Below are 23,818 nucleotides of genomic sequence, written 5' to 3'. Positions count from 1 at the left end.
CACAGGCCAGGCACCACAGCCCCGCCCAGGGGCTGACCTCACCTCCCGAGCCTCCGCTCCTCCCTCATCTGGACCTGAGGGGGCTATCGCACACTTCCCAGCATTGGTGGGATTGGGAGGCTGGGCAGACGGATTGCATGCAGTAGGTGCTCCATCGATGGCAGGCGCTGTGGCACCTCGTCCCACCACACGGGTGGGTGACGCTCCTCCCCCGTGCTGCCGATGCATGACCTGAGCCCTCTGTCCGCAGCTGCCCTGGGCACGCTGGATTTCAGCCTGCTCTACGACCAAGAGAACAACGCCCTCCACTGCACCATCAGCAAGGCCAAGGTAGGCCCCCGCCGGCCCCCATGGTCCCCGGGGTCCAGGGCCCTGGGCGGAGGTGAGGGGCTGAGGTCCGAAGGCCTGTCCTTGCCACTGTTTCCTTCCAGTCTCTGTGGTATCTGCGCTGTGGGCGCAGGGCAGGGAGGGAATTCTTGCCTAAATCATCTCCGCTGCCCTAAAAAGCCCTGCCCAGACAGACATTCAGGGAAGGAGTGGAACAAAAAAGCAAGAAGAGAACGAGAGAAGGAAGTCCATGGGGGGGGGGGGTGGGAGGGCAGAGCGGGGGAGGGTCTGTGATGGGGAGGAGGGGAAGGGGAGAGATGACAGGTCTGTCCTGGTGGCCAAGGGGGGGTTGGATTGGTTGCCTCTGGCCTCCTGAAGTTCCCAACACCCCAGACTCCTCGAGGAGTAGGTGGGCTCTAGGCAGGAGATTCATCTCCTGTGGGCTCAGGGCCCCAGCCTTGCTCTCTGGTCTCTGGGCTGAAGCCGTGAGCATCTCCCCCTTGGGCTGGCAGGCATCAGCTCTCTTCTTAGCCATGCTGTCCCCTTCGCCCCCTGCATCCATCCCTCTGGGAAGAAGGTGCCGAAGTTGATGTTCTCTCGCAAGGTAAGGGTGGTAGCGTAGCCTAGTAGGACTCCTAGTAGAGCCGTGGAGGGGCCTGGGCCAGGCTCAGAGCAAGCAGCTTCCAGTGGAGCCGCCTGGGCCCAGAGCCCACCCTCAGTCCTACCTTCCTACCTGTGCGCTTCTGTGCCCCTCCGCACCCCCACCCATGGCTCTGCCCACTCCGAGGGGCCGGCTGCCTGGGTCTTCCTCAGCTGTCCCCACCCAGCCTGGGCCAGCACACCCAGACCGCCGTGGCGGTGGGGAGCAGTGTCCACTTCGGGCCAAGGGCCCTGATCGGGCACCGGAGAGGCCCTCATGTGCCGTCCTGGCCCTGCCCTCTCCTTGGGGAGCTGCCCAGGCTGTGGTGCTGGGGCTCCAGACCTGCCCCTAGGGAAGGAGCTGAGAACGGTGACGCCCCGGCCATGCCAAGGCGGAGGGCAGGCTGCAGGGCCCGGGCAGATCCCTTTCCGTCTCCCTCCACCCAGCTTTGTAGAGGTTGTCCAGGCTTGGGGACTGGGAATAGGCACCTGCTCCCAGGCCACTCTGGCCAAAGCCATCCATTCTCCTCCCCATCTCAGACACCGGGCCCCTCCTGTGCTGTGTGCCCTGCCTTCCCTACCCAGGCTCTAGAAGGACTGTGGGGTTGTAGTGGAGAGGGGGGGGGGATGCACGTGTGCTTACGTGGGTCTCTATGGGCACCTGTTTGTGCACACACATATGTGTGTGTCCTTTGGGGTGTGTCATTCAAAGCATCGGAGGTGGGGGATGAGAGGACCCCAAGCCACAGAAGGACCCCATTCTCCAGGTCATTGTCTGCTTAGATCTGGTTTTGCAGGGGCGGGGGTGGTGCAGGCCTGGGAGGAACTGGGGCTTTGGTTTGGGGTTTGGGCAGGGAACAAAAGGGGGGTTAAGGAGACTGAAGCAGGGCTGACAGGTGGAGCCCTTTGAGGGGCTCTGGGAGGAGGCCAGATGCTGTGGAGCTGGACCCTAATTTGGCCACTACCCTCTGGGGAGGCAGAGCAGCTTAGTTTGCTCATCTATAAAACGGTTAATCACCCCACCTGTGGGGTGGCTGCGAGCATTGAGTGAGCGCTCAGTCCCAGCTGCCATCCTGGAGGACTGCCTGGTGGCAGGCACCCAGCCCCACCCACACAAACACAGACACCTGGGGACTTGGGTTCAGAGGGACCCGCAAAGCGCTGCCCGGCCGGCCAGTCCTGGGCACGTCAGGGACAGGTGGTGAGGCCGAGATGAGGGACTTGCGTCCGGGAGGCCGCGGCCTCGTCACTGGGGGCTCACGGTTGCCGCGGAGCCCCAGCAGCTCCCGCACAGCTCAGGTGCCCTCACACTTGCCCTCCACCGCCTCTCTGGCATCTTCCAAGGGGCCTGCCACGTGGGGAAGGGGCCCAAATGGCCTACGGCCAGGCCCCGCCACCATGGCCGCCTCCACTCCTGGTCCACCCCTGGGAAGTGGGAACCAGCAACCGCTTGTACGGACGATAAAGCTGCAGCTCTGGGGGCAGAGCAACTCCTCCCCTTTCGCAGCTAATAGTGCAGGAGCCGGGATCTGGGCCGCAGCCAGCCTGGCTCTGAAGCCTGCGTGCTCCCTCCCAGCAGCAGAGCAGCGGGGGGTGGGGGGGTGGGGGGGGTGGAGGACCCGACCTCCTGTCTCAGCCCCCCGAGCCCCCCGCTCTCCGAACCAAACCAAGGCAGTGGGGTGGGAGCCTCCGTTCTCCTTGGAGGTGGGGCTGGGCACGAGCGGCCAGCTTGGCAGCCCGTCTGGGACGCCCGCGTCTCAGCTGCTCCCCGCACACCTGTGTGGCTCTGCAGGGGAGAAAGAGTATGATTTTCAGAGATAAGAGCAGTCCCGAGGTCGGCTCAGCCCCCCCGTCTGCTTACGGTTGCCTCGGCTCCCAAGCTGTGCACGCTTGATGATCGTTCCAGGTTAGTGAGGGATGCCACCTTGTGGAGGGACCCTCCCTAGCCAGCCAGCTTGTCTGGGCTCCTCGGATTCAGGCTGGCAGGGAGCTGAGGCAAATCCAGAGAGAAACTGGGCCTGGTCTCCAGGACACAGAACGTGTGCCCATGGCAAAGAGGGAACCCTGTCGGTGAGGGGACAGAGGGTCACGGGGACATAGGATCAGTGAGGGAAGTCCCCGTATTTGGGGGAGTGGGGGAAGGGGAATCCAGAAGAAGGAAGGGCCTCAGCAAAGCAGGATAATGAGGAGCTCATTCAGAGGAGGGGTCACCTGGCCTCCACGAAAGGGAGACAAGAAAGAGAAAGGCTGGTCTGACAAAGTCACGCCATGACATCTGCCCTGGGCCAGGACATTTGGGGGGAAGGCAGAGCACACCAGCACTGAGCCATCCTCCCTGTTGTGAGAGTGTGGGCTTGTGGGGGGGGGCTCTGCAAATGAATGGACCCTGCCAGGAGGCCTGGGGACAAGGGATGCCTGCCCAGCGAGGTGCCTGGCTGCTCCGTGTCTCCAGCTCCCTTTTCACACCTTCTGCCATTCGCCTCCACTCAGGGCCTGAAGCCGATGGACCACAACGGGCTGGCAGACCCCTACGTCAAGCTGCATCTGCTGCCAGGAGCCAGTAAGGTGAGGGGGTCAACCCCAGGCCCGCCAACCAGCTCTGCCTGCTGTGACCGGGGCCCCGGCTGAGCTTGGGACACCCAGGGAGGGGCATACGTCCCCTACCCCCTCATAGACCAAGCAAGTTGATGGGGCCTCAGCGATTCACCTCCACCCAGAGCACCCAGTCAGCCCCACAGCCCCCAGACTTCTCGGGAACCTCAAGTCGGCCTGACTTGACTGATGAATTGGGGAAACCCTCCAGAGACTTTCTCAGCCAGCATTTTATTTTATTTTATTTATTTATTTTTAAAGATTTTATTTATTTATTTGAGACAGAGAGAATGAGAGACAGAGAGCATGAGGTGGGGAGGGTCAGAGGGAGAAGCAGACTCCCCGCTGAGCGGGGAGCCTGATGCGGGACTCGATCCAGGGACTCCAGGATCATGACCTGAGCCAAAGGCAGTCGCTTAACCAACTGAGCCACCCAGGCGCCCCAGTGGTGTTTTATTCTTAATTTCATGGGAGGGAGGGTTACATCATCTTTTCAGAGTTGGGTCTGGGACCCATGACTTTTCAAGGGGTTAGGTTATGTGGGCCCCGGTGCTGGGGAGGGCATGGGGACCAACTAGAGACTAGCAGCTTTGCTTCCAAGAGGAGACCAGAGAGGGGGCAGGGGCACATGGGCCCCAAGACACAGGAGCGTGAGCAGCAGGGCCCAGTGGCTGGTGTTCTTGACCCGGCCTCTTTCTAAGAAACCAAGAGCTGGGGGATTACTTCCTGGCCTGCAAGTGGCCTGATGAGAGGAGCCTGTAACGGGAACGCTGTCCTGGGCAGAGGGCCTCCCTCGCCACTGACTCTTCCAGGCCACCTGAGCAGTCCTGCGCCCAGGCTGAGGAGCCCGGGGCTGCTGGGGGCCGAGCTGAGCCTGAGGCCCAAGCCCTCTGGGCCAGTGTGTAAGGGCCGAGGCTCTCCGCCAGTCCAGGAGGGCCACCCGACAGAGGCGATGACTCCGCCTCCGGGAAGGCAGGGCAGTGGCCCACCACCTGTGTATGCCCGGGGAAGCTGCTCACGGCTCCAGGCCTCGATGTCGTCCTGTTGCAGCTAGGACTCCCAGGGCTGTGAGGGCAGTGTGACCAGGGCAGTGTCCCCAGCTCAGGAGCTCAACGGCTGTGAGTCCCTAGACTCACGGGACCTAGAATCGGCAATACTGCAAGGCTGAGTCATAGGGATCTTCCCACACAGACAGGTTTTCCCCCACAGGGCAGTGGTTTCTGAAAAGCAGGCTCTTGGGGTATGATGATGCCCTTTTATACAGTGGGGAGCCTGCCGCTCACGGAGGGTAAGTAAGCTGCTGGGCTGCACGGGGCTGAGGCAGGGGATGGAGCGGGGCTCGGGACGCAGGCCTGCCTCCCCTCAGAGCCGGGCCGAGGTGGCAGTCATCCAGGGGACGCAGTCATGGTGCTGAGCCTGCACGGGCAGGACCGGGAGGAGCCCGAGGACCGAGAGCTAGAGAAGCGCAGGGGAAGGAGGGGAAGCAGCGTGGCAGCTTGGACACGCCACCCCACAGGCCTTTCCTAGGAGAGGCGGCGTTCCAGGGAGAGGGCACGGCCTGCGCACAGGCAAGGAGGTATGTGGGAGAGCCCCCCGGCAGCCCCAGACCCTCCTGCGGAACCTCTGCACCCCCCTCAGCACGCACTTGGGGCCCGGCGGCGGGGAGCCCCCCCCGGTTCCAGGTTCCGAGAGCTGCAGGGGCCAATTACCTCCAACTCTCAGCGGCCTGCACCACACGTTTCCTGCCTTCCAGGGCCGCGGGTGAGGTGGCACGGCTCCCACACGGGTCAAGTCCAGTGTGGCGGGGCCACAGTCCGTTCTGGGGGCTCTTGGGGAGATGCGATTCCCATCCTTTTCAAGTGCCTAGAGGCCACCCACACTCCTTGGCTCTCGGCCCCTCCCTCCATCTTCCTCGCCAACACCCCCATGGAACTTCTTCCTTCCTTCCGTGTCCCTCTGGCGCTCCTCTCCTGCCCTCTCTTTCCAAGGGCCCTGTCATCACATGGCATGAGGCCTGCCTAGATCACCTGGATAATCTCCGTGTTTTAAAGTCAGCTGAGGGCGCCTGGCTGGCTCAGTCGGTGAAGTGTCTGCCTCCATGGGCTCGCGTCGTGATCCCAGGGTCCTGGGATGGAGCCCAGCGCCGGGCTCCCTGCTCAGTGGAGAGCCTGCTTCTCCCTCTCCCTCTCCCTCTGCCCCTCCCCCTGCGCTCTGTCAAATAAATAAATAAAATCTTTTAAAAAAAGATAAAGTCAGCCGATTAACAACCTTGATTCCCCTCAGCGTATTCAGTTTCTGGGGACCGGGCAAAGCCATCTTTGGGGCCATTATTCTGCCCCTTGAGCTCCCTGATGCTCAGAGCATCTTGTCTGCTCTCACCAGGCAAATAAACTCAGAACGAAAACTCTCCGAAACACTCTGAACCCCACGTGGAATGAGACCCTCACTTACTACGGGATCACGGATGAAGACATGATTCGAAAGACCCTGCGGTGGGTGAGGGCCCCAGACTCCTTGCCCCCCCACCCCTCCCCCACCTCACCGGCAGCCACCCCCCCCCCCCCAACCCCGCAAATCCCTGCTGACTTGGGAAGCAAAGCGGGAGCACCCCCGTGTGTCTGAAGAGCAGGCCGTGCCACCCGTCCTCCAGGATCTCCGTGTGCGATGAGGACAAATTCCGCCACAACGAGTTCATCGGGGAGACGCGCGTGCCCCTGAAGAAGCTGAAAGCCAACCACACCAAGACGTTCAGCATCTGCCTGGAGAAGCAGTTGCCGGTGAGTGGGTGACGGGGTCCACGGGCTGTGCAGGGCCCTCCCTGCCGGGAGCACCCACTCGATGCCTGGCACGGCTTCAGGTGCTGGCGGAACGGACCTAAATCCCTGCTGCATGGAGCTTGGGCAGCAGACAGACTCCAGACCGGGTGAATGACCCGAACAGAGCCTATGTCAGATGGGGATCGGGGTTGCGATGGACAGCCTGAGAGCTCAGTGGTTTCGCTGGAGGTTCGGGGGATATTCCTGGCAGAGGGAACAGCGGGGGCGAAGCCATTGGAGGCACAAGCAAGATGCCCTCTGCGTGGGGCAGGGAGCAGGATGGGACTGGGTCCTAGGAGGGGAGATCAGAGGCTGGTGGGTGGGGAGCTGGGAGTGAGGCGGGCCACTGGGGATGCCAGGCAGCGGCGAGGGCATCTGACTGTTTAGGAGGCTCGATGAGTGGAGGCTGGGAGGGAGAGGAGGCTGAGGATGGGGAGGGCTGGGAGGGGACGAGGCTGACCCAGCCTGGGCCCGGGCCCCAGCAGAGGAAGAGAAGTGCTGGCAGATCAAGCATTCCCAGACGTGGGTGGGGGAGGACCTGGAAAGACGACGGGTCACTCACTGTGATGTGGAGGCTGTGGGGGGAGCAGCTGGGGATGCTCCGGAGCTCAACTGGAACGTGATAGGCGTGAGGTGCCTGTGAGCTACCTAGGGGAGACAGAAAATACTTCTTTCCTAGAAATTGCAATTTTTTGAAAATAATGTCAAAACCAATCTTGCCTCCTGTTGTCTGCAGCAGCTGAGCCCACCCAAGCTCTGTCCATCTGTGTCTCTCCTCTCCCCCTACTCCCTCCCCTCTCCCCTTACCCATCTCTTGGCCTGGCCTTTACCCTGTTCAGAAGGGTCGGGAGGCATTGACCAGGAGGCCCCAGGGTCCCGAGACCTTCCAGCAGCCCAGTGTTCAGGGCTCCCTTTTTTTTTTATTTATTCATTTGAGACAGAGAGATACAGAGCGAGAGAGAGAGAGAGAGCAGGAGCAGTGGGGAGAAGCAGGCTCCCCGCGGAGCAGGGAGCCCGATGCAGGGCTCGATCCCAGGACCCTGGGATCATGACCTGAGCCGAAGGCAGGCACTTAACCATCTGAGCCACCCAGGCACCTCCAGGGCTCCCTTTTTAGGACATTTCCACCCCTACAGGCCTGGGCAAGGGGAAAGTTCAAGAGGACAGAGCCCAGCGGCCAACCCGTCCCTCCCTGGTGGGGCCTAGGCGCTGGGACAAATTCCCTGTGCAGGCTGGCCCGAGTCAAGCCCTGGGAAAAAGTCAGCCTGAGGCCAAGATCCCAGCTCTGCCTTTTTGCATAATTTGATAAAATTTTATTCCCTTGTCCCATTCTTTCCTACTCATAGACATTTGTATGATGGGTATAGCCTTTTTTATTTTATTATTAGTCACGAACCAAAACTCAGTTTTCCCAAATGATCTGTGTCACTTGTAAAAGGCACCATCAACTCTTACTACAGTTGTGTTGGAGTTTTGAACCCTGGTATAACAAACAGCTGTGTGGGGACACGAACGCACAGGGGTGTGTGTGCGAGCGTTTGTCTGCCATGTTTTCAAGGATGTGGGGTGCGTGCGTGTGCGTGTTCATGCACGTGGCTGCGTGGGGGTATGGGCATGCCTTGCTTGAATTTGCTAGTGCTCATCACTCTAGATTCAGAGACATATGGTGGCCGCAGGAGTGCAGTTCAGGATGAGTACTCTGGTGGTAGAGACACATTTTGATGGTACATTTTAGATTTACGTGGTGTGTAAACATTAGTCATTCTCAGTAAGTACTGAACAACGCCCAATTCAATGGGCTTTCTATGAAACAACCCAATGTATAATGTCCCAGCCCCAGAAAGACGGCTGAAAACACTCCTGCTCATTTATATTGTTTAATTTTCACACCTCACGCAAACTAGCACAAGATCACTGTTTAGTGAGGCCATCTACACAGAGCCCCAGGCCAGAGTGGCAGAGCGTTCAATCTTGCATGCCTAGTCTGGTCTGTTAATAATGTCTGCCAGCATTAAAAGATGCTGAGGCTTCCTTTGAGCTCAGAGTAAATGCAGCAATCAATTAGTCATGTCTGCTGTGGGTGTGGGAATTGGGGAAGGTGGCCCTCACTTGGCCTCACAGGACCCCCACCTCCAGAGAGGTGTAGGCATGGCCCCTGCTTCTGAGGAGCCACATGGAGCATCACTTTAGTGACAAGCAGAGGACCATCATGGGCAAAGGGACATGGCTGGGACTTCAGTGAGAGAAGCCTGGCAGAGAGGCCTAAGGAGGGGCCCTGGGAGCTCTAGCTGGGGGTGTCCAGGTGGACAGAGGGTAGGAGAAGGAGTTCCAGAAGAGCAGGAGCCAGACGGTGGAAAGTGGCCTCAGGAGGGTAAGGAATGGAAAATCTCAGGCTAGTTGGGGCAGGGAGGTGGAGGGGGACACCTCTAGCTGAGGTCTGATCCCTGAGGCCTGGGCAGCCCCTCTTTGCCTCCCTGCGCCCCTTGGGGTTAGGAATATGTCAAAGCTCTGTCTTCTGGGTGCTCCCCAAGGGGGCTCCAGGAAGCACCTGCAGGGGGCTGAGGCCAAGGTGACCCCTCCCCATCCCCTGGGCCAGCAGACCGCTTCAGTAGCCCATGGCTGAGGGAGGGTGTGGGAGCAGGTGAGGATAGCCAAGTGGCTTCCTGCCCAACAGGTGGACAAGACCGAAGACAAGTCCCTGGAGGAGCGGGGTCGGATCCTGATCTCCCTCAAGTACAGCTCACAGAAGCAGGGCCTGCTGGTCGGCATTGTACGCTGCGCCCACCTGGCGGCCATGGACGCCAACGGCTACTCGGACCCCTACGTGAAGACGTGAGTGTGTGGCCCAGGCCAGCCATCTCCTCCCCCTTCCCCTGGAAGGACAGGAGTTCAGTGGAGCAAGCACCAAGAGAGCTCTAGAAGCACAGTGGGCCGCTGAGCCCACAGGGGCGTAGCCTCTGCCGGACTCGTTTGGCAACACTGTGGGTTAAGTCTGGCCAGCCCCATTTCACAGATGAGGAAACTGAGGCCTGTGGGACTTGAGTGGCTTCCCAGGTCATGCAGAGAGAGGAGTGCTCTCCTGACTCCGCATTCAGACCTCCCCTTGACTGTGACCTCAGGAGGGGCCGTTAGGTTGGAGGAGGGGGTGGGCCTGGGCCAGACCAGAGATCCAGGGAAGGAGCTCCACCAGGACATAGTGCTGCTCGTGTGCGCCCAGCCCTTTGCTGGTGCCACGGGTGCTGCTAAGGGGCCACCCAGCCTCCCAGCGGGGCTCACGGTGGTGCTGGAGAGAAACCCTAAGTCGGGGGGCCATGCGAGGCAACATGGGCCCCAGGCTAGGCTGTGGTCCTCGCTCTGAGGGGAAGGCAGGAGCTGGTGGCCCTTCCGATGGAAGGAAGCAGGCGGCTCACTGAGCACCATCAGTGCCCTGGGCCTTCCGCAAATAAAAGGTGGCCATTAGTCTGCGCTCACGGTGAGACTTCCTTGGAGGATGGGACGTGGGGAGGAATTTGGCTCAGCCAAAAGGAGGTGTTCCTGCTTAGGTGGAGGAATAAAGGAGCTACGACACAGAAGCAGGGATGAGCCTGGCCTGAGGGGACGGTGGGGAGCCCCAGGTGCCAGAGGCCGAGGGAGGCCAGGGCTACCGCACGCACAACTCTGGGGCTACCATTCCCACTGGCCACTATTCTATTTCTGTCGGTTTTAAAATCCTATTACAGGGGCAGCCGGCTGGCTCAGTCCGTGGAGCAAGTGACTCTTGATCTCGGGGTTGTGGGTTCGAGCCCCATGTTGGGTGTAGAGACTATTTTTTTTTTTTAATTTTATTTATTTATTTGACAGAGAGAGACACAGCGCGAGAGCGAACACAAGCGGGGGGGGGTGGGAGAGGGAGAAGCAGGCTTCCCGCTGAGCAGGGAGCCCAATGTGGGGCTCGATCCCAGGACCCGGAATCATAACCTGAGCCGAAGGCAGACGCTTAACGACTGAGCCACCCAGGCGCCCCTCTAGAGACTATTTTTAAAGATTTTATTTAAGTAAAGAAATAAAATCCTATTACAAAAATGGTGCAGCCACTTTGGAAAACAGTCTGGCAGTTCCTCAGAAGTTAAACATGGAGTCACCGCATGATCTAGCAATTCTACTCCCAGGGGCACACCCGAGAGAATTGGAAACATGTCCACCCAAACACTTGTACGTGAATGTCCATAGCAGCATTATTCACAATGGACAAAAGGAAACCACCTAAATGTCCATCAACTGATGGATGGAGAAACAAACTGGGCCATATCCATACAATAGAATATTATTCAGCTATAGAAAGGAGTGAAAGGGCGCCTGAGTGGCTCACTCGGTTAAATGTCCGACTCTTGATTTCGGCTCGGGTCATATCTGAGGTCATGGGGTTGAGCCCCGCATCAGGCTCCGCACTGGATGTGGAGTCGGCTTCAGATTCTCTTCCTGCCCCCCCTCCCCTCAGTGTGCTCACTCACTCTCCAAAAAAAAAATTTTTTTTAGGGGCGCCTGGGTGGCTCAGTCGGTTAAGCGGCTGCCTTCGGCTCAGGTCATGATCCCGGGGTCCTGGGATTGAGCCCCGCATCGGGCTCCCTACTCAGCGGGGAGCCTGCTTCTCGCTCTCCCTCTGCCTGCCTCTCTGCCTACTTGTTCTCTCTCTCTGTCAAATAAATAAATAAAATCTTTATAAAAAAAAACCACTTTTTTTTAAAGAAGTGAGGTAATAATTCATGCTATAACATCTATGAACCTTGAAAAGATTATTACAAGATTATACTAACTGAAAGAAACCAAACACAAAAGACCACACCTTATATAATGTCATTTATATGAAGGTCCAAAATAGGCAAATCCAGAGGCAGAAAGCAGATTAGATGAGTAGTTGCCAGGGGCTGGGGGAGGAGGTCGGGGGGATGGGGGAGTAACCGGATTTCTTTCTGAGGAGATGAAATGTCCTAAAATTGATTGTGACGGTTGCACAACTCTGTGAGTGGACTAAAAACCATTCAATTGTAGACTTTAAAAGGGTGCATTTTACAACATGTGAATCGTATTTTAGTAGAGCCGTTATTTTTTTAAAAATCCAATGCCACCAGGCCCAGGAGCAGTGCCAGGCACAATGGGAAGCTGACCAGGATCACTGGGGGAAGGATGTTCCCCGCACATGGTGTAGGGACTACTGGCTTTCCACATTAAAAAAAAAAAACAGTCGTTTGGGTCCCCACCTCACCATTAACAAAAACTGTGATTTCCGGTGGATTAGAGACCACTGTGAGAGGAGATGCCATAACCATTCTGAAGATCAGCAGGAGACTCTTTATAACCATTGGAGGGAAAGTCAGTAATATCCAGTCAACAAGGCCAGTGTGCACACCCTCTTGGCTGCATTATTTCCCCTCCAGTTTTGTATCCTAGAAACCTGTGTACGGGTGAAGGGCTGCGCACTGCGGCATTCCTCATCACGGCCATACACCGGAAACAGCCAAGCATTTGTCAGCAGAGGAATAGATTCATAAAATGTGGCATAGGCGTATAATATAGTACTATGCAGTTAAAATGAATACATTAGGACTAGGTAAATTAACATGGACAGCTATCCAAACATGCTGATCCCAAAAGCAAACTTCGCAACAGTGCACACAGTGTGATACTGTTTCTGTACATTTGTGTATCTCACACCCTGCAGAGAATGTCACAGTAGCGTGTCTCTGGGGAGGGAGGGGCTGGGGAGGGCAACCAAGTGACTGCACTTGTACTTGGGATGCTAGAGTTCCCAGAGTTCCCAGATGGAAGGAAAGACAATCCAAAGCCCAAATGCTGGTGAGATTTTAAAATCTGGCTCAGTGTCCACCAGCCAGGTTGACAGGAATTCCAGGGTCCTATGCTGGACTAAAAGTCAGGTTTGGGCGCCTGGGTGGCTCAGTCGTTAAGCGTCTGCCTTCAGCTCAGGTTGTGATCCCAGGGTCCTGGGATCGAGCCCCGCATCGGGCTCCCTGCTCGGCAGGAAGCCTGCTTCTCCCTCTCCTGCTCCCCCTGCTTGTGTTCCCTCTCTCACTGTGTCTCTCTCTGTCAAATAAATAAATCTTTAAAAAAAAAAAAAGTCAGGTTTATTGAGATAGAATTTACACACTGGAAGTTTCCCCCCTTTTGAAGTTCAAGGGATGTATACAATCTTGTGACCACCACCACAGTCAAGATACAGAATCCTTCTGTCACCCAGAAAGTTCCTCCAGCCCCAGGCAACCACTGATACGTTTTCTGTCCCAATAGTTTTGCCTGTTCCAGACTTTCTTCTAAAGGCAAACTTTCCGTATGTTGCCTTTGGAATTAGCTTCTTTCATATAGCATAATGCATTGGAGATTCATTATTGCCAAGTAGAACAACAACCACCACAAGTTGTTCAGCTCACTTTATGTTGAAGTGCACTTGAGTTTCGTTTTTTTTTTCTTTTTGAGTATAGTTGACCCATTAGTTTCCAGTGTACAACATAGTAACTGGATTGTCATATACACTATGCTCTGCCCTCCCTAAGTGTCGCTAACCTGTCACCATATAACACTGTTGCAGCACTGTTGACTGTTCCCCATGCTGTGCCTTTCATCCCCGTGCCTCAGTCCTTCCAGAACCGGTAGCCCCTGCCTCCCACACCCCTTCGCCCATCTTGCCCATCCCCATGATCACCTCCCTCCCCTCTGGCAATCACCGGTTTGCTCTGTGTTTATGGGTCTGTTTCTGCTTTGTTTATTTGTTTTATTCTTTTTTTTTTTTTTTACAATTTTACTTATTTATTTATTTATGTATTTATTCAGTACAAGAAGGGGGAGGGGGAGAGGGGGAGAGAGGATCTCCAGCAGAGTCCACGCTGAGCAAGGAGCCTGACACAGGACTCAGTCTCATGACCCCGAGATCATAACCTGAGCTGAAATCAGGAGTCAGACACTCAACCAGCTGAGCCACCCAGGCGCCCGTTTCATTCTTTAGATTCCACATATGAGTGAAATCACATGGTAGTTGTCTTTCTCCGTCTGACCTATTTCACTTACCATCATACTCTGTAGCTCCATCCATGCTGTCGCAAATGGCAAGATTGTGTTTTTTTATGGCTGAGTAATAGTCCTGTGTCTGTCTCACATCTTTTTTTTTTTTTTTTTAAAGATTTTATTTATTTATTTGACAGGACAGCGAGGGAGGGAACACAAGCAGGGGGAGTGGGAGGGGGAGAAGCAGGCTTCCCGCCGAGCAGGGAGCCCGATGCGGGGCCCGATCCCGGACCCTGGGATCATGACGTGAGCCGACGGCAGACGCCCAACCGACTGAGCCACCCAGGCGCCCCTCCCCTTGGTATTTTTGGAGGAACCTCTGGACAGTTTTCCACAGTGGCTGTACCAGTTTACATCCCCACCAACAGTACAGGAAGATTCCTTTTTCTCCATCCACATCCTTGTCAGTACTTGTTACTCCTTGTCTTTCTATACTAGTCATTCTGACAGGTGTGAGGTGATATCTCATTGTGGTTTTGATTTGCATTTCCCTGGTGCTGAGTGTTGTTGAGCATCGTTCCATGTGTCTGTTGGCCATCTGGATGTCTTGTCAGTTATTTTTGGTGTTGAGTTGCATAAGTTCTTTACAAGTTTTGGGTATTCACCCCGATAACAGATATATCATTTGCAAATATCCTCTCATTCAGTAAGTTTCTTTTCATTTTGTTGTTGGTTTCCTTTGCTGTGCAAAAACTTTTTATTTTTATATAGTCCCAACAGCTTATTTTTGCTTTTGTTTCCCTTGCCTGAGGAGACATCTCTAGAAAAATGTTGCTAAGGCTGATGATGTCAGAGAGATTGCTGCTTGTATTTTCTTCTAGGAGTTTTATGGTTTCAGGTCTTATATGTAAGTCTTTAATCCATTTTGAGTTTATTTTTGTATATGGTGTAAAAAAAAAAAAAGTGGTCCAGTTTTCTCAGCACCATTTATTGAAGAGACTGTCTTTTCCCCACTGTATATTCTTTTTTTTTTTTTTAAAGATTTTATTTATTTATTTGACAGAGAGAGACAAAGTGAGAGAAGGAACACAAGCAGGGGGAGTGGGAGAGGGAGAAGCAGGCTTCCTGTGGAGCAGGGAGCCTGATGCGGGGCTCGATCCCAGGACCCTGGGATCACGACCTGAGCCAAAGGTAGATGTTTGACTGAGCCACCCAGGCGCCCTCCTCACTGTATATTCTTGCCTCCTTTGTTGTATATTAATAGACCACATAAGCATGGGTTTATTTCTGGGCTCTCTATTCTGTTCCATTGATGTATCTGCCTGTTTTTGCACCAGTACCATATTGTTTGTTTGTTTGTTTTAGAGCACGTGAGCAGGGGAGGGAGGAGGCAGAGGGAGAGAGAGAATCCCAAGCAGGCCCCACACCCAGAGCAGAGCCCAATGCGGGGCTCAATCTTATGACCCTGAGATCATGACCTGACCTGAAATCAAGAGTCAGACGCTTAACTGACTGAGCCACCCAGGTGCCCCTGGAATTGTTTTCTTAATTTCTCTTTCTGCTAACTCATTATTAGTGCATAGAAATGCAACAGATTTCTGTATATTCATTATGTATCCTGCAGCGTCACTGAATTCATGTATTTATGCTAGCAGATCTTTGGTGGACTCTTTAGAGTTTTCTGTGTATAGTATCATGCCATCTGCTAATAGTGACAGTTTTACTTCTTCCTTACCAATATGGATGCCTTTTCATTTCTTATCTGATTGCTGTGGCTAGGACTTCCAGTACTATGGTGAATAAAAGTGACAAGTGTCCTTGTTTTGTTCCTGATCTAAGAAGAAAAGCTCTCAGGTTTTTGCCAAGTATGATGTTAGCTGTGGGTTTGTCATATGTGGCCTTGATTACGTTGAGATATATTCCCTCTAAACTGACTTTGTTGAGAGTTTTTATCATGAATCAATGTTGAATTTTGTCAAATGCTTTTTCTGCATCTCTTGAGATAATCATATAATGTGGTGTATCATATTGATTTGTGGATATTGAACCATCCTTGCATGTATGGAATAAATCCCACTTGATCATGGTGAATGATCTTTTTAATGTATTGTTGAATGTGGTTTGCTTATATTTCCTTGAGGATTTTTGCATCTATGTTCATTAGAGATATTGGCCTGTAGTTCTTTCTTTCCCTTTTTTTTTTTTTTTCTTGTAGTGTCTTTGTCTGGTTTTGGTATCAGACTAATACTGTGCTCATAGAATGTATTGGGAAGCTTTCCTTCCTCTTCCACTTTTTTGGAATAGTTTAAAGAGAATAGGTATTAACTCTTCTTTAAATGTTTGGTAGAATTCACCTGCAAATCCATCTGGTCCTGGACTTTTGCTTGTTGGGAGTTTTTTTGATTGCTGATTCAATTTTGTTACTAGTAATCAGTCTGTTCAAATTTTCTATTTCTTTTTCATTAGTTTTGGAAGATTGTATGTTTCTAGAAATTTATTGATTTCTTCAAGGTTGTCTAATTCGTTGGCACGTAATTTTTCATAGTAATCTCTTATAATCATTTATATTGTTGTCAGTTGTTCTCTTTCATTTCTGATTTTATTTATTTGGGTCCTCTCTTTTATCTTAATGAGTCTGGCTAAAAGTTTATCAATTTTGTTTATTTTTTTAAAGAACCAGCTCTTGGTTTCATTGGTATTTTCCTTTGGGGGGGCGTATTTTCCTATTTTTTAAGACTTTATTTCATTTATTTCTACTCTGATCTTTATTATTTCCTTCTTTTAACTTTGGGCCTTGTTGTTGTTGTTTTTTTAAATTTTTTAAAAATTTATTTATTTGACAGAGAAAGACAGCAATAGAGGGAACACAAGCAGAGGGAGTGGGAGAGGGAGAAGCAGGCTTCCCGCAGAGCAGGGAGCCCGATGCAGGGCTCAATCCCAGGACCCTGGGATCATGACCTGAGCTGAAGGCAGACGCCCAATGACTGAGCCACCTAGACACCCCTCAATCTTCTTAAATGTAGAGTTTAAAAAAAATTTTTTTTTAATTTGAGAGAGAGAACAGGGGGAGGGGCAGAGAGAGGGAGAGGGGGAGAGAGAGAGACAGGGAAACAGAGAGAGAGAGATTTCCATGCTGAGCATGGAAGCTGACATGGGGCTCGATCTCACAACCCTGAGATCATGACCTGAGCCAAAATCAAGAGTCAGATGCTTAACCGACTGAACCACCCAGGCACCCCTTAAATGTTGTGTGGCCTAACAGGTGATCAATCCTGGAGAATGTTCCATGTGCACCTGAAAAGAATGTGTGTTGCCTTGTTTTTGGATGGAAAGCTCTATACATGTCTGGTTTTTTTTGTTTGTTTTGTCTTAATTTGAGTCCATCTGGTCTAATGTGCCATTCAAAGACACTGTTTCCTTATTGATTTTCTGTCTGGATGATCTATCCATTGATGTAATTGGGGTGTTAGTCACCTACTATTATTGTATTACTGTCAATTTTGTTCTTTATGTCTGTTCATATTTGCTTTATGTATTTAGATGCTACAATATTGGGAGCATAGATATTTATAACTATCAACTATCATATTTTCTTGTTGGACTGATCCCCTCATCATTTTATAATGTCCTTCTTTGTCTCTTATTAGTCTTTGTTTTAAAATCTGTTTTGGGCGCCTGGGTGGCTCAGTCATTAAGCGTCTGCCTTCGGCTCAGGTCATGATCCCAGGGTCCTGGGATCGGGCCCCACATCGGGCTCCCTGCTCTGCGGGAAAGCCTGCTTCTCCCTCTCCCACTCCCCCTGCTTGTGTTCCTGCTCTCGCTGTGTCTCTCTCTGTCAAATAAATAAATAAAATCTTTAAAAAAAAAAATCTGTTTTGTCTGATGTAAGTAAGTATTGCTACCTCGGCATCCCCCCACCCCCACCCCCTGCCATTCACCCTCACCCCTGCTTCCATTTGCATGGCATATTTTTTTCCATCCCTTCATTTTCAGTCTGTGTCTTTAAGTCTGAACTGAGCATCTTGTAGACAGCATATAGATGGGTCTAGTCTTTTTTATCCATTCTGTCACCCTCTGTCTTTTGATTGGAGCATTTAGACCATTCAGATTTAAAGTAATTATTGACAGGTGTGTGCTTATTGCCATTTTGTTAAGTGTTTCCTATTGGTTTTTGTGACTTGCCAGCTATTGATGACTGCATAAAGCTGCCAAAGAACAGGTGTTTGTGTGGATCTATGTCTTCATTTCTCTCTCCCACATCCAACTTTCTTCAATACATATTTTGTAGTGTTTTCATAATGAACTAGTGTTATTTATGTAATACAAATCAACAATGAGATACCACTTTCTGCCTTTCAAACCAGCAAGGATTTTTTTTTTTTTTTAATAACTGGAAGTCTGTACCTCTTAATTCCCTAAACCTATTTCACTTGTCCCCTCCCCTTCCTCTCCCTCCCCTCTGGCAACCACCAGTTTGTTCTGTTTATGAGGATGATTCTGGTTTTTTGTTCATTTGCTTTGCTTTTCAGATTTCATATATAAGTGAAATCATATGGTGTGTGTCTCTCTGACTTTTGCACTTAGCATTACACCCTCTAGGTCCATCCATGTTGTCACAAATAGCAAGATCTCATTCTGTGTTACGGTTAATATTCCATTGTGTGTGTGTGTGTGTGTGTGTGTGTGTATATATACTTATATACACACAACTGTATATACTCTGTATGTATATACAGATACACACACACATACATACACACACATCTTCTTTATCCATTCATCTATCAGTGGACACTTGGGTTGCTTCCATAATTTGGCTATTACGTATAATGTTTCAGTAAACACAGGGGTATATATATCTTTTTGAATTAGTGTTTTCATTGTCTTTGTGTAAATACCCAGTAATGAAATTTGGTACTTCTATTTTTTAATCTCTTGAGGAACCTCCATACTGTTTTCCACAGTGGCTGCACCAGTTTACATTCCCACCAACAGTGAATGAGGGTTCCCTCTTCTCCACATCTTTTTTTTTTTTTTTAAGATTTTATTTATTCATTTGACACAGAGAGAAAGAGAGCACAAGCAGGGAAAGCAGCAGGCAGAGGGAGAGAGAGAAGCAGGCTTCCCACTGAAGGGGGAGCCCAATGCGGGACTCGATCCCAGGACCCCGGGATCATGACCTGAGCTGAAGGCAAACGCTTAACCAACTGAGCCACCCAGGCGCGCCTCCTCTTCTCCACACCTTCACCAACACTGACATCTTGTCTTTTTGATACTAGCCATTCTGACTAGTGTGAGGTGGTACCTCATCATGGTTTTGATTTGCATTTCCCTGATGATTATTGGTTTCATGTATCTGTTGGCCATCTCTGTGTCTTCTTTAGAAAAATGTATTTTCAGGCTCCCTGCCCATTTTTAAATCAGATTATTTGGGGTTTTTTGGTGTTGAGTTGCATAAGTTCTTTATATATTTTGGGTATTAACCCCTCGTCAGATAAATCATTTGCAAATATCTTCTCTCATTCAGTAAGTTGTCTTCTCATTTTGTTGATGGTTTCCTTTGCTGTGCAAAAGCTTTTTATTTTGGTGTAGTCTCAATAGTTTATTTTTTGCTTTTGTTTCCCTTGCCTGAGGAGACACACCCGTAAATATGTTACTAAGGCTGATGTTCAAGAGATTACTGCAAACCAGCAAGGATTTTTAAGGCAACGATACTCAGCTTTGTTGAGGGTACTGTGCATCATCTGTTTGGTCTTTTCAGAGGACAGTTTGGCATAATGGAGCAAGAAGCTTGATACATGTGTGCCTTTGGGTGGGTAATTTCACTTCTAGGAATTCAGCCGTTCAGCAGATGTTTGCTGACCTACCCAGTGTACTGAGCCCCCAGCAGGGTGCCGGGAAGCCCTTGGTGAGACAGAGGTTGTCCCCACCCCCAGAGCACCCTCAGCAGAGGCAGGACTGTTATCACTCAAGTGTCTATTCAGGGACAGGGTAAGTAAGAAGTTCTGCAAAGGAGCTCCTTTCCCGGCTTCTGAGTACCAGCCCTGTGCTGAGCAGCTGTGTGACCTTGGGCAAGTCCCTCTACCTCTCTGAGCCTGATGAAAGCTCTTCTGTATCAAAGTCTAAGGAGCTAAGAGCTGTAGAGGAGCTGCTCACAAGCCAGGCTTCCCTCTCCCTCAAAGCCCCAGTGAGGTAGAGATGATGGTCGTAGAGCTCTGGGAATATACGAATACATTACATACTGCAGACAGTATTTATATAATTACATCTGATAATTCACATACTTTAGAAAGAGAATTTTCATAGTATGTGGATTGTATGTCAATAAATTCACTATTTTAAAAAAAAGGGTAATCTCTTAACAAGGGACCAACTCTGCTAAAAATGTTTTTCTGGTGGGAAATGAAAGCTTTATGAAAATCAGACTTCCAGAAACAAGGAAAAACCTCTAGGGGAGAAGGAGACTCTGTGGTTAACTTCAGAAAGGGGCGCAGACAGAAGTCTAGGTGACAGAGGAACCACTTGCTTCCCCCCCTGCAGCTGACCACTGACCTTTGCCACAGAGTAGTGCTGGGTATCCTGTGGTTAGTAGGAACGGGAGGCCCAGGGAGCGAAAAGCTCTTCCAAGCCCTGCTGGCTCCAACTGTAGCCACAGCTTCTCCGCACCCTCTGCCCATCGGTTGGTTATAATTTCAGATACCTGAAGCCAGATGTGGACAAGAAATCTAAACATAAGACAGCAGTAAAGAAGAAGACCCTGAACCCCGAGTTCAATGAGGTACAAGGGGCTGGTGAAGCTGCTGGGAAGCTGCTTGCTCTCCCCCAGGGCAGGGGGCCTGGGGGGCTGAGTTTTCCAAGGGCTACTGTGGGAACTGAGGGGTAGGAGGGGCCCCCAGGAGAGCCCTCGGCCACGGGGGGGTTGGGGGGGCAGGGGAGAGACAGGCCAGGCTGAACCAGGCCAAAGCGGTATGGATGGAGGGGCAGGGAAGCCTGGAAAGCTCTTTCCAGGATCAAATTGATGGGACATGGCCGTGTAGGATGTGGAGGTGGAATGGGGGGAGCCCAACAGCAAGAGGGGAGGTGCAAGTGAGGTGGGGGAAGCTCTGGGTGGGATGCAAGAATGTGAGATGCCCTGGGGCCTTGAGAAGGTCTGGTCCAGGTGGATACCCAGGTCCTCAGCCCAGGGGGCAGATACATCTGGAGAGCAGCAGAGGGGCCTAGGGAAGAGCCTGAGTGACTGAGGAGCAGGCAGAGGAGACTAAGGAGATGCTTCCAGAGGGTGAAGGGGATACCCGATGTCAGATCATCCCAGGCGCCTGTGGGAGAGAGCGTTTCACAAAGAAGGGAGTGGTGAGCAGAGCAGACCCAAGAGAGGTCAAGCACACCAAGGCCAGCTCGTGTGTATTGATCTGGCAGTAAGGAAGCTCTTGGGGATCTGGAGAGAGCAGCTTCAGGGACAGAGGAGCAGGTAGGTTGGAGGGCAGGGGACCCTGAGGACCCCAGCCAGGCTCCAGTCAGAAGTGGGTAGAATGGGTGAGAATCCGCCCTCGTCCACCACCGAGCACTGACCACACTCCCATTCCTCCCTCCCTCCCTCCCTCTCCCCTCACCACACCCCTCACCACACCTCAGAGCCTTCCTGGCCACTGGCCAAGTTCCAGGCCCTGTGGCCTTGGCCCTGACTCTCTTCTTCTGGCCACCAGGAATTCTGTTATGAGATTAAGCATGGGGACCTGGCGAAGAAGACTCTGGAAGTTACTGTTTGGGATTATGACATTGGAAAATCCAACGATTTCATTGGTAAGAGCACACAATGAGAATGCCGTTTGGCCACATGGCCCTGAATCCAGGCCACAGCCCCTCCTTCCTGGCCTCTATGGCCCCAGCTTTCCCCAGACTGTCTGCCCTCAGACACAGGGGGCCTCAGACCTTACCCAGCCTGACTCCATGTGACAGAGGAGTAGATAGGCCCAGAGAGGGAGAGAGGCCTGGGAGGGCCACACAGCAGTCTTGGTGGGGCAGGGGCACGAGGTGATGATGGTCAGTGCTTTGGGCTGGCCTCTGAGCCCTGTGGCCCCGAACTCCTGGTCGGCTTCATGGCTGTGCAGAGTAGAACCGCGCCCATCCCTCGGCCCCCGACGCATGACGTTGCCCTTCACCCCCCGGCTCACTGCGGTGCTGGAGAGGGGAAGGACGGGATCCCAGGGCCCTGATCGGCCGGGGGCAGGAGGGCCGGCTAAGAGTGCGGTGTGGTTGGCAGACCACTGCCCAGCTTCAGAGCCCGGTGGGCGGGGTGGGGAGAAGAGCCTTGGAGCACAGAATCGGGAGGGGGTGGCCTTGGGGTAGGGGCACCTGCCTCCAGGCCCCCGGGAGTCACTGTGTCCCCGGCCACCCCCCTGGCTCCCTTCCCGCAGGCGGTGTGGTTCTGGGCATCAACGCTAAGGGCGAGCGCCTGAAGCACTGGTTTGACTGCCTAAAAAACAAGGACAAGCGGATCGAGCGCTGGCACACACTCACCAACGAGCTCCCGGGGGCCGTGCTCAGCGACTGACCAGCCCCCACCTGCTGCCGCACCCACCCCTGCCTGTCTCCTGGCCCAGCACCGGCCTGGCCCTGGGCCTCCTCAGCTGCCACCAAGGGCCTCGGCCCTCATCTTAGGGGAGATCCAGGATGCCCGCTCGGACACTGCGCCACGGCGGCCCCTGCTCGGAGGCTGAGGGGGGCTCCGCCGCTCCGGGGACAGCAAGGCCAGAGAGCTGGGCCTGCTCTCAGCCCTTGGGGCCCAAGAAGGCGGGGGAGGGGGGCGGGGAGAGGACCTTGGCCTCGGCGCCCACCCCAGGGAAGGGAATGGGGCCGTCCGGGGGCTGAGGGCCCTACTGGAGGTCAGCAGTAAGTCAGGGGGACCCCAGGCTGAGAGAACAGGAGTGGAGGGGCGCCTTGGCAGGGCCAGTGAGAACTCCCGAGAGGGACATTAGGGAGCGGGGCGTGGGGGGAAGGAGATTCGGGAAAGTATTCCCAAAAAGGAGGTTCTTACTACATCCGTTCATCTCTGGCATTACTGGGCGGGTGGAAAAAAGCTGACCCGAGAGCAAGGAGCGAGGTGAAGTTCCTACAGGCTCTCACTGAACATGGGCAATTGGCAAGCACTTCACTCAATGATTCCACAAGCCCTTGGAGATGAATGAGACCCAGGGCCTGCCCTCTGAGAGTTCCTTGTCTAATCAAGGAGCTAAAAACAAACCATTACAACAGGGAGGGAGGAATGCCAAGGCCGGGCTGACATACCTTTGAGTGCCATGGACTCTGACTCTACTGGGAGGCAGGGAGGGCTTCCCGGAGGAGGTGATGCTTCAGCAAGGCCTTGAAGGGTGAATGGAGTTTCTGGGCAGACAAAGGGGAAGGGCAATGTGTGCAGTGGGAATGATCTATAAAAGCCTAGAGGGGAGGGTATGGTGATTGGGCTAGGGTCGCTGTGCAAGACCTGGGGTCTCTGGAGGCAGGGTGTGTTAGGACAGGAGTGGGGCCTAGAGGTGATGTCACCCACCCCTGCTCCCACCCCACCCCTGCCTGCCAGGCCAGCCCCAGCTCATAGCTTTGGGGGAAGTGATGGAAGCACTGTGGTGAAACTGATCTTGGGGCAGGGTCTAGTTCAGCCCTCAGACCCAGTTCTCCCCACTTTAATCTTTCTCCTCCCAAGGAACCTGGCTCTCATTCTTACCAGCTTAAGCATGAGGTCAGCTGTAATCAAGAAAAGGGTCCCCCCCTTTTTTTTTCATGAAGCAAAAAGTCCTCATCTTCACCCTCTTCTTCCTTTCACCCACCCCCCACTTCTGAATCCAGGCCTGGGGAGTGAGGGGTCCAGGTGAACGCCCACACATCCTGGCCTTACTGTGGCCACTGATGTCCCTTTCAGGAGTGCTGGGTGGCAGTCCAGGGCCTCCTTTCTGAGGGGCTTGTGAGGCTGGCTCCTACCTCCAAGGGCTGAGAGAGACACCCTGCCTGGTGGGCCTGGCACCCTGAGTCAGATTGAGGGCATCGCAATTTGGGGGCCCACGTGTGAAGTCCCAAGTTTCTCCTGCCTACCAAGGGGCCTTCAAGACTGCTGTATGAACAAATGCAGAGCCAGGGAATTTGTGTGTTTGCCCCAGCACTGCACTAACGGAAAACAGAGGCCCAGAGAGGGAAGGTGACGAGCCTGAGTGAGGCCTCCCTGCCCTGCCACAACTGGGGTAGGCCAGGCTCCCTGGCCCCTGCCTCACCCCCCGGCCCAGAGCTCTGGACAGCATGCTTCAAGGGAAGGAGGTCCGTCCTGTTAGCTTCCTGCCTGGGGCTCAGCCCTGCCTGCTGCAGACACAAAGCACATCACCATCTGAGGCCTAGGGTGATGATTCGAATTCCACCAAGTGCCCATCAGCCCTTTCCCGGTCTGCAGGGACAACAGGACTCTGGCC

The 23,818-nt window shown here is 53.1% G+C and overlaps 1 protein-coding gene across 1 annotated transcript in view; it reads left to right on the top strand.

Annotated features, from left to right (window-relative positions):
* Nucleotides 1-22,114, top strand: part of DOC2B (double C2 domain beta) — a 29,835-nt gene extending 7,721 nt beyond the window's left edge. The window contains exons 2-9 of the mRNA XM_021704021.1: nt 251-330; nt 3,457-3,531; nt 5,941-6,050; nt 6,209-6,335; nt 9,049-9,206; nt 20,064-20,145; nt 21,071-21,167; nt 21,782-22,114. Coding sequence (XP_021559696.1) covers nt 251-330; nt 3,457-3,531; nt 5,941-6,050; nt 6,209-6,335; nt 9,049-9,206; nt 20,064-20,145; nt 21,071-21,167; nt 21,782-21,918 — 866 coding nt within the window. The 3' untranslated portion in view covers nt 21,919-22,114. The remainder of the gene's footprint in view (nt 1-250; nt 331-3,456; nt 3,532-5,940; nt 6,051-6,208; nt 6,336-9,048; nt 9,207-20,063; nt 20,146-21,070; nt 21,168-21,781) is intronic.
* Nucleotides 22,115-23,818: the final 1,704 nt, after the last annotated feature.

The sequence above is a fragment of the Neomonachus schauinslandi genome, chromosome 15 (assembly GCF_002201575.2).
Source record: "Neomonachus schauinslandi chromosome 15, ASM220157v2, whole genome shotgun sequence".
Taxonomy (NCBI): domain Eukaryota; kingdom Metazoa; phylum Chordata; class Mammalia; order Carnivora; family Phocidae; genus Neomonachus; species Neomonachus schauinslandi.
The sequence above is the reverse complement of the archived record's forward strand: the minus strand, read 5'-3'. Positions and strand labels throughout refer to the sequence as shown.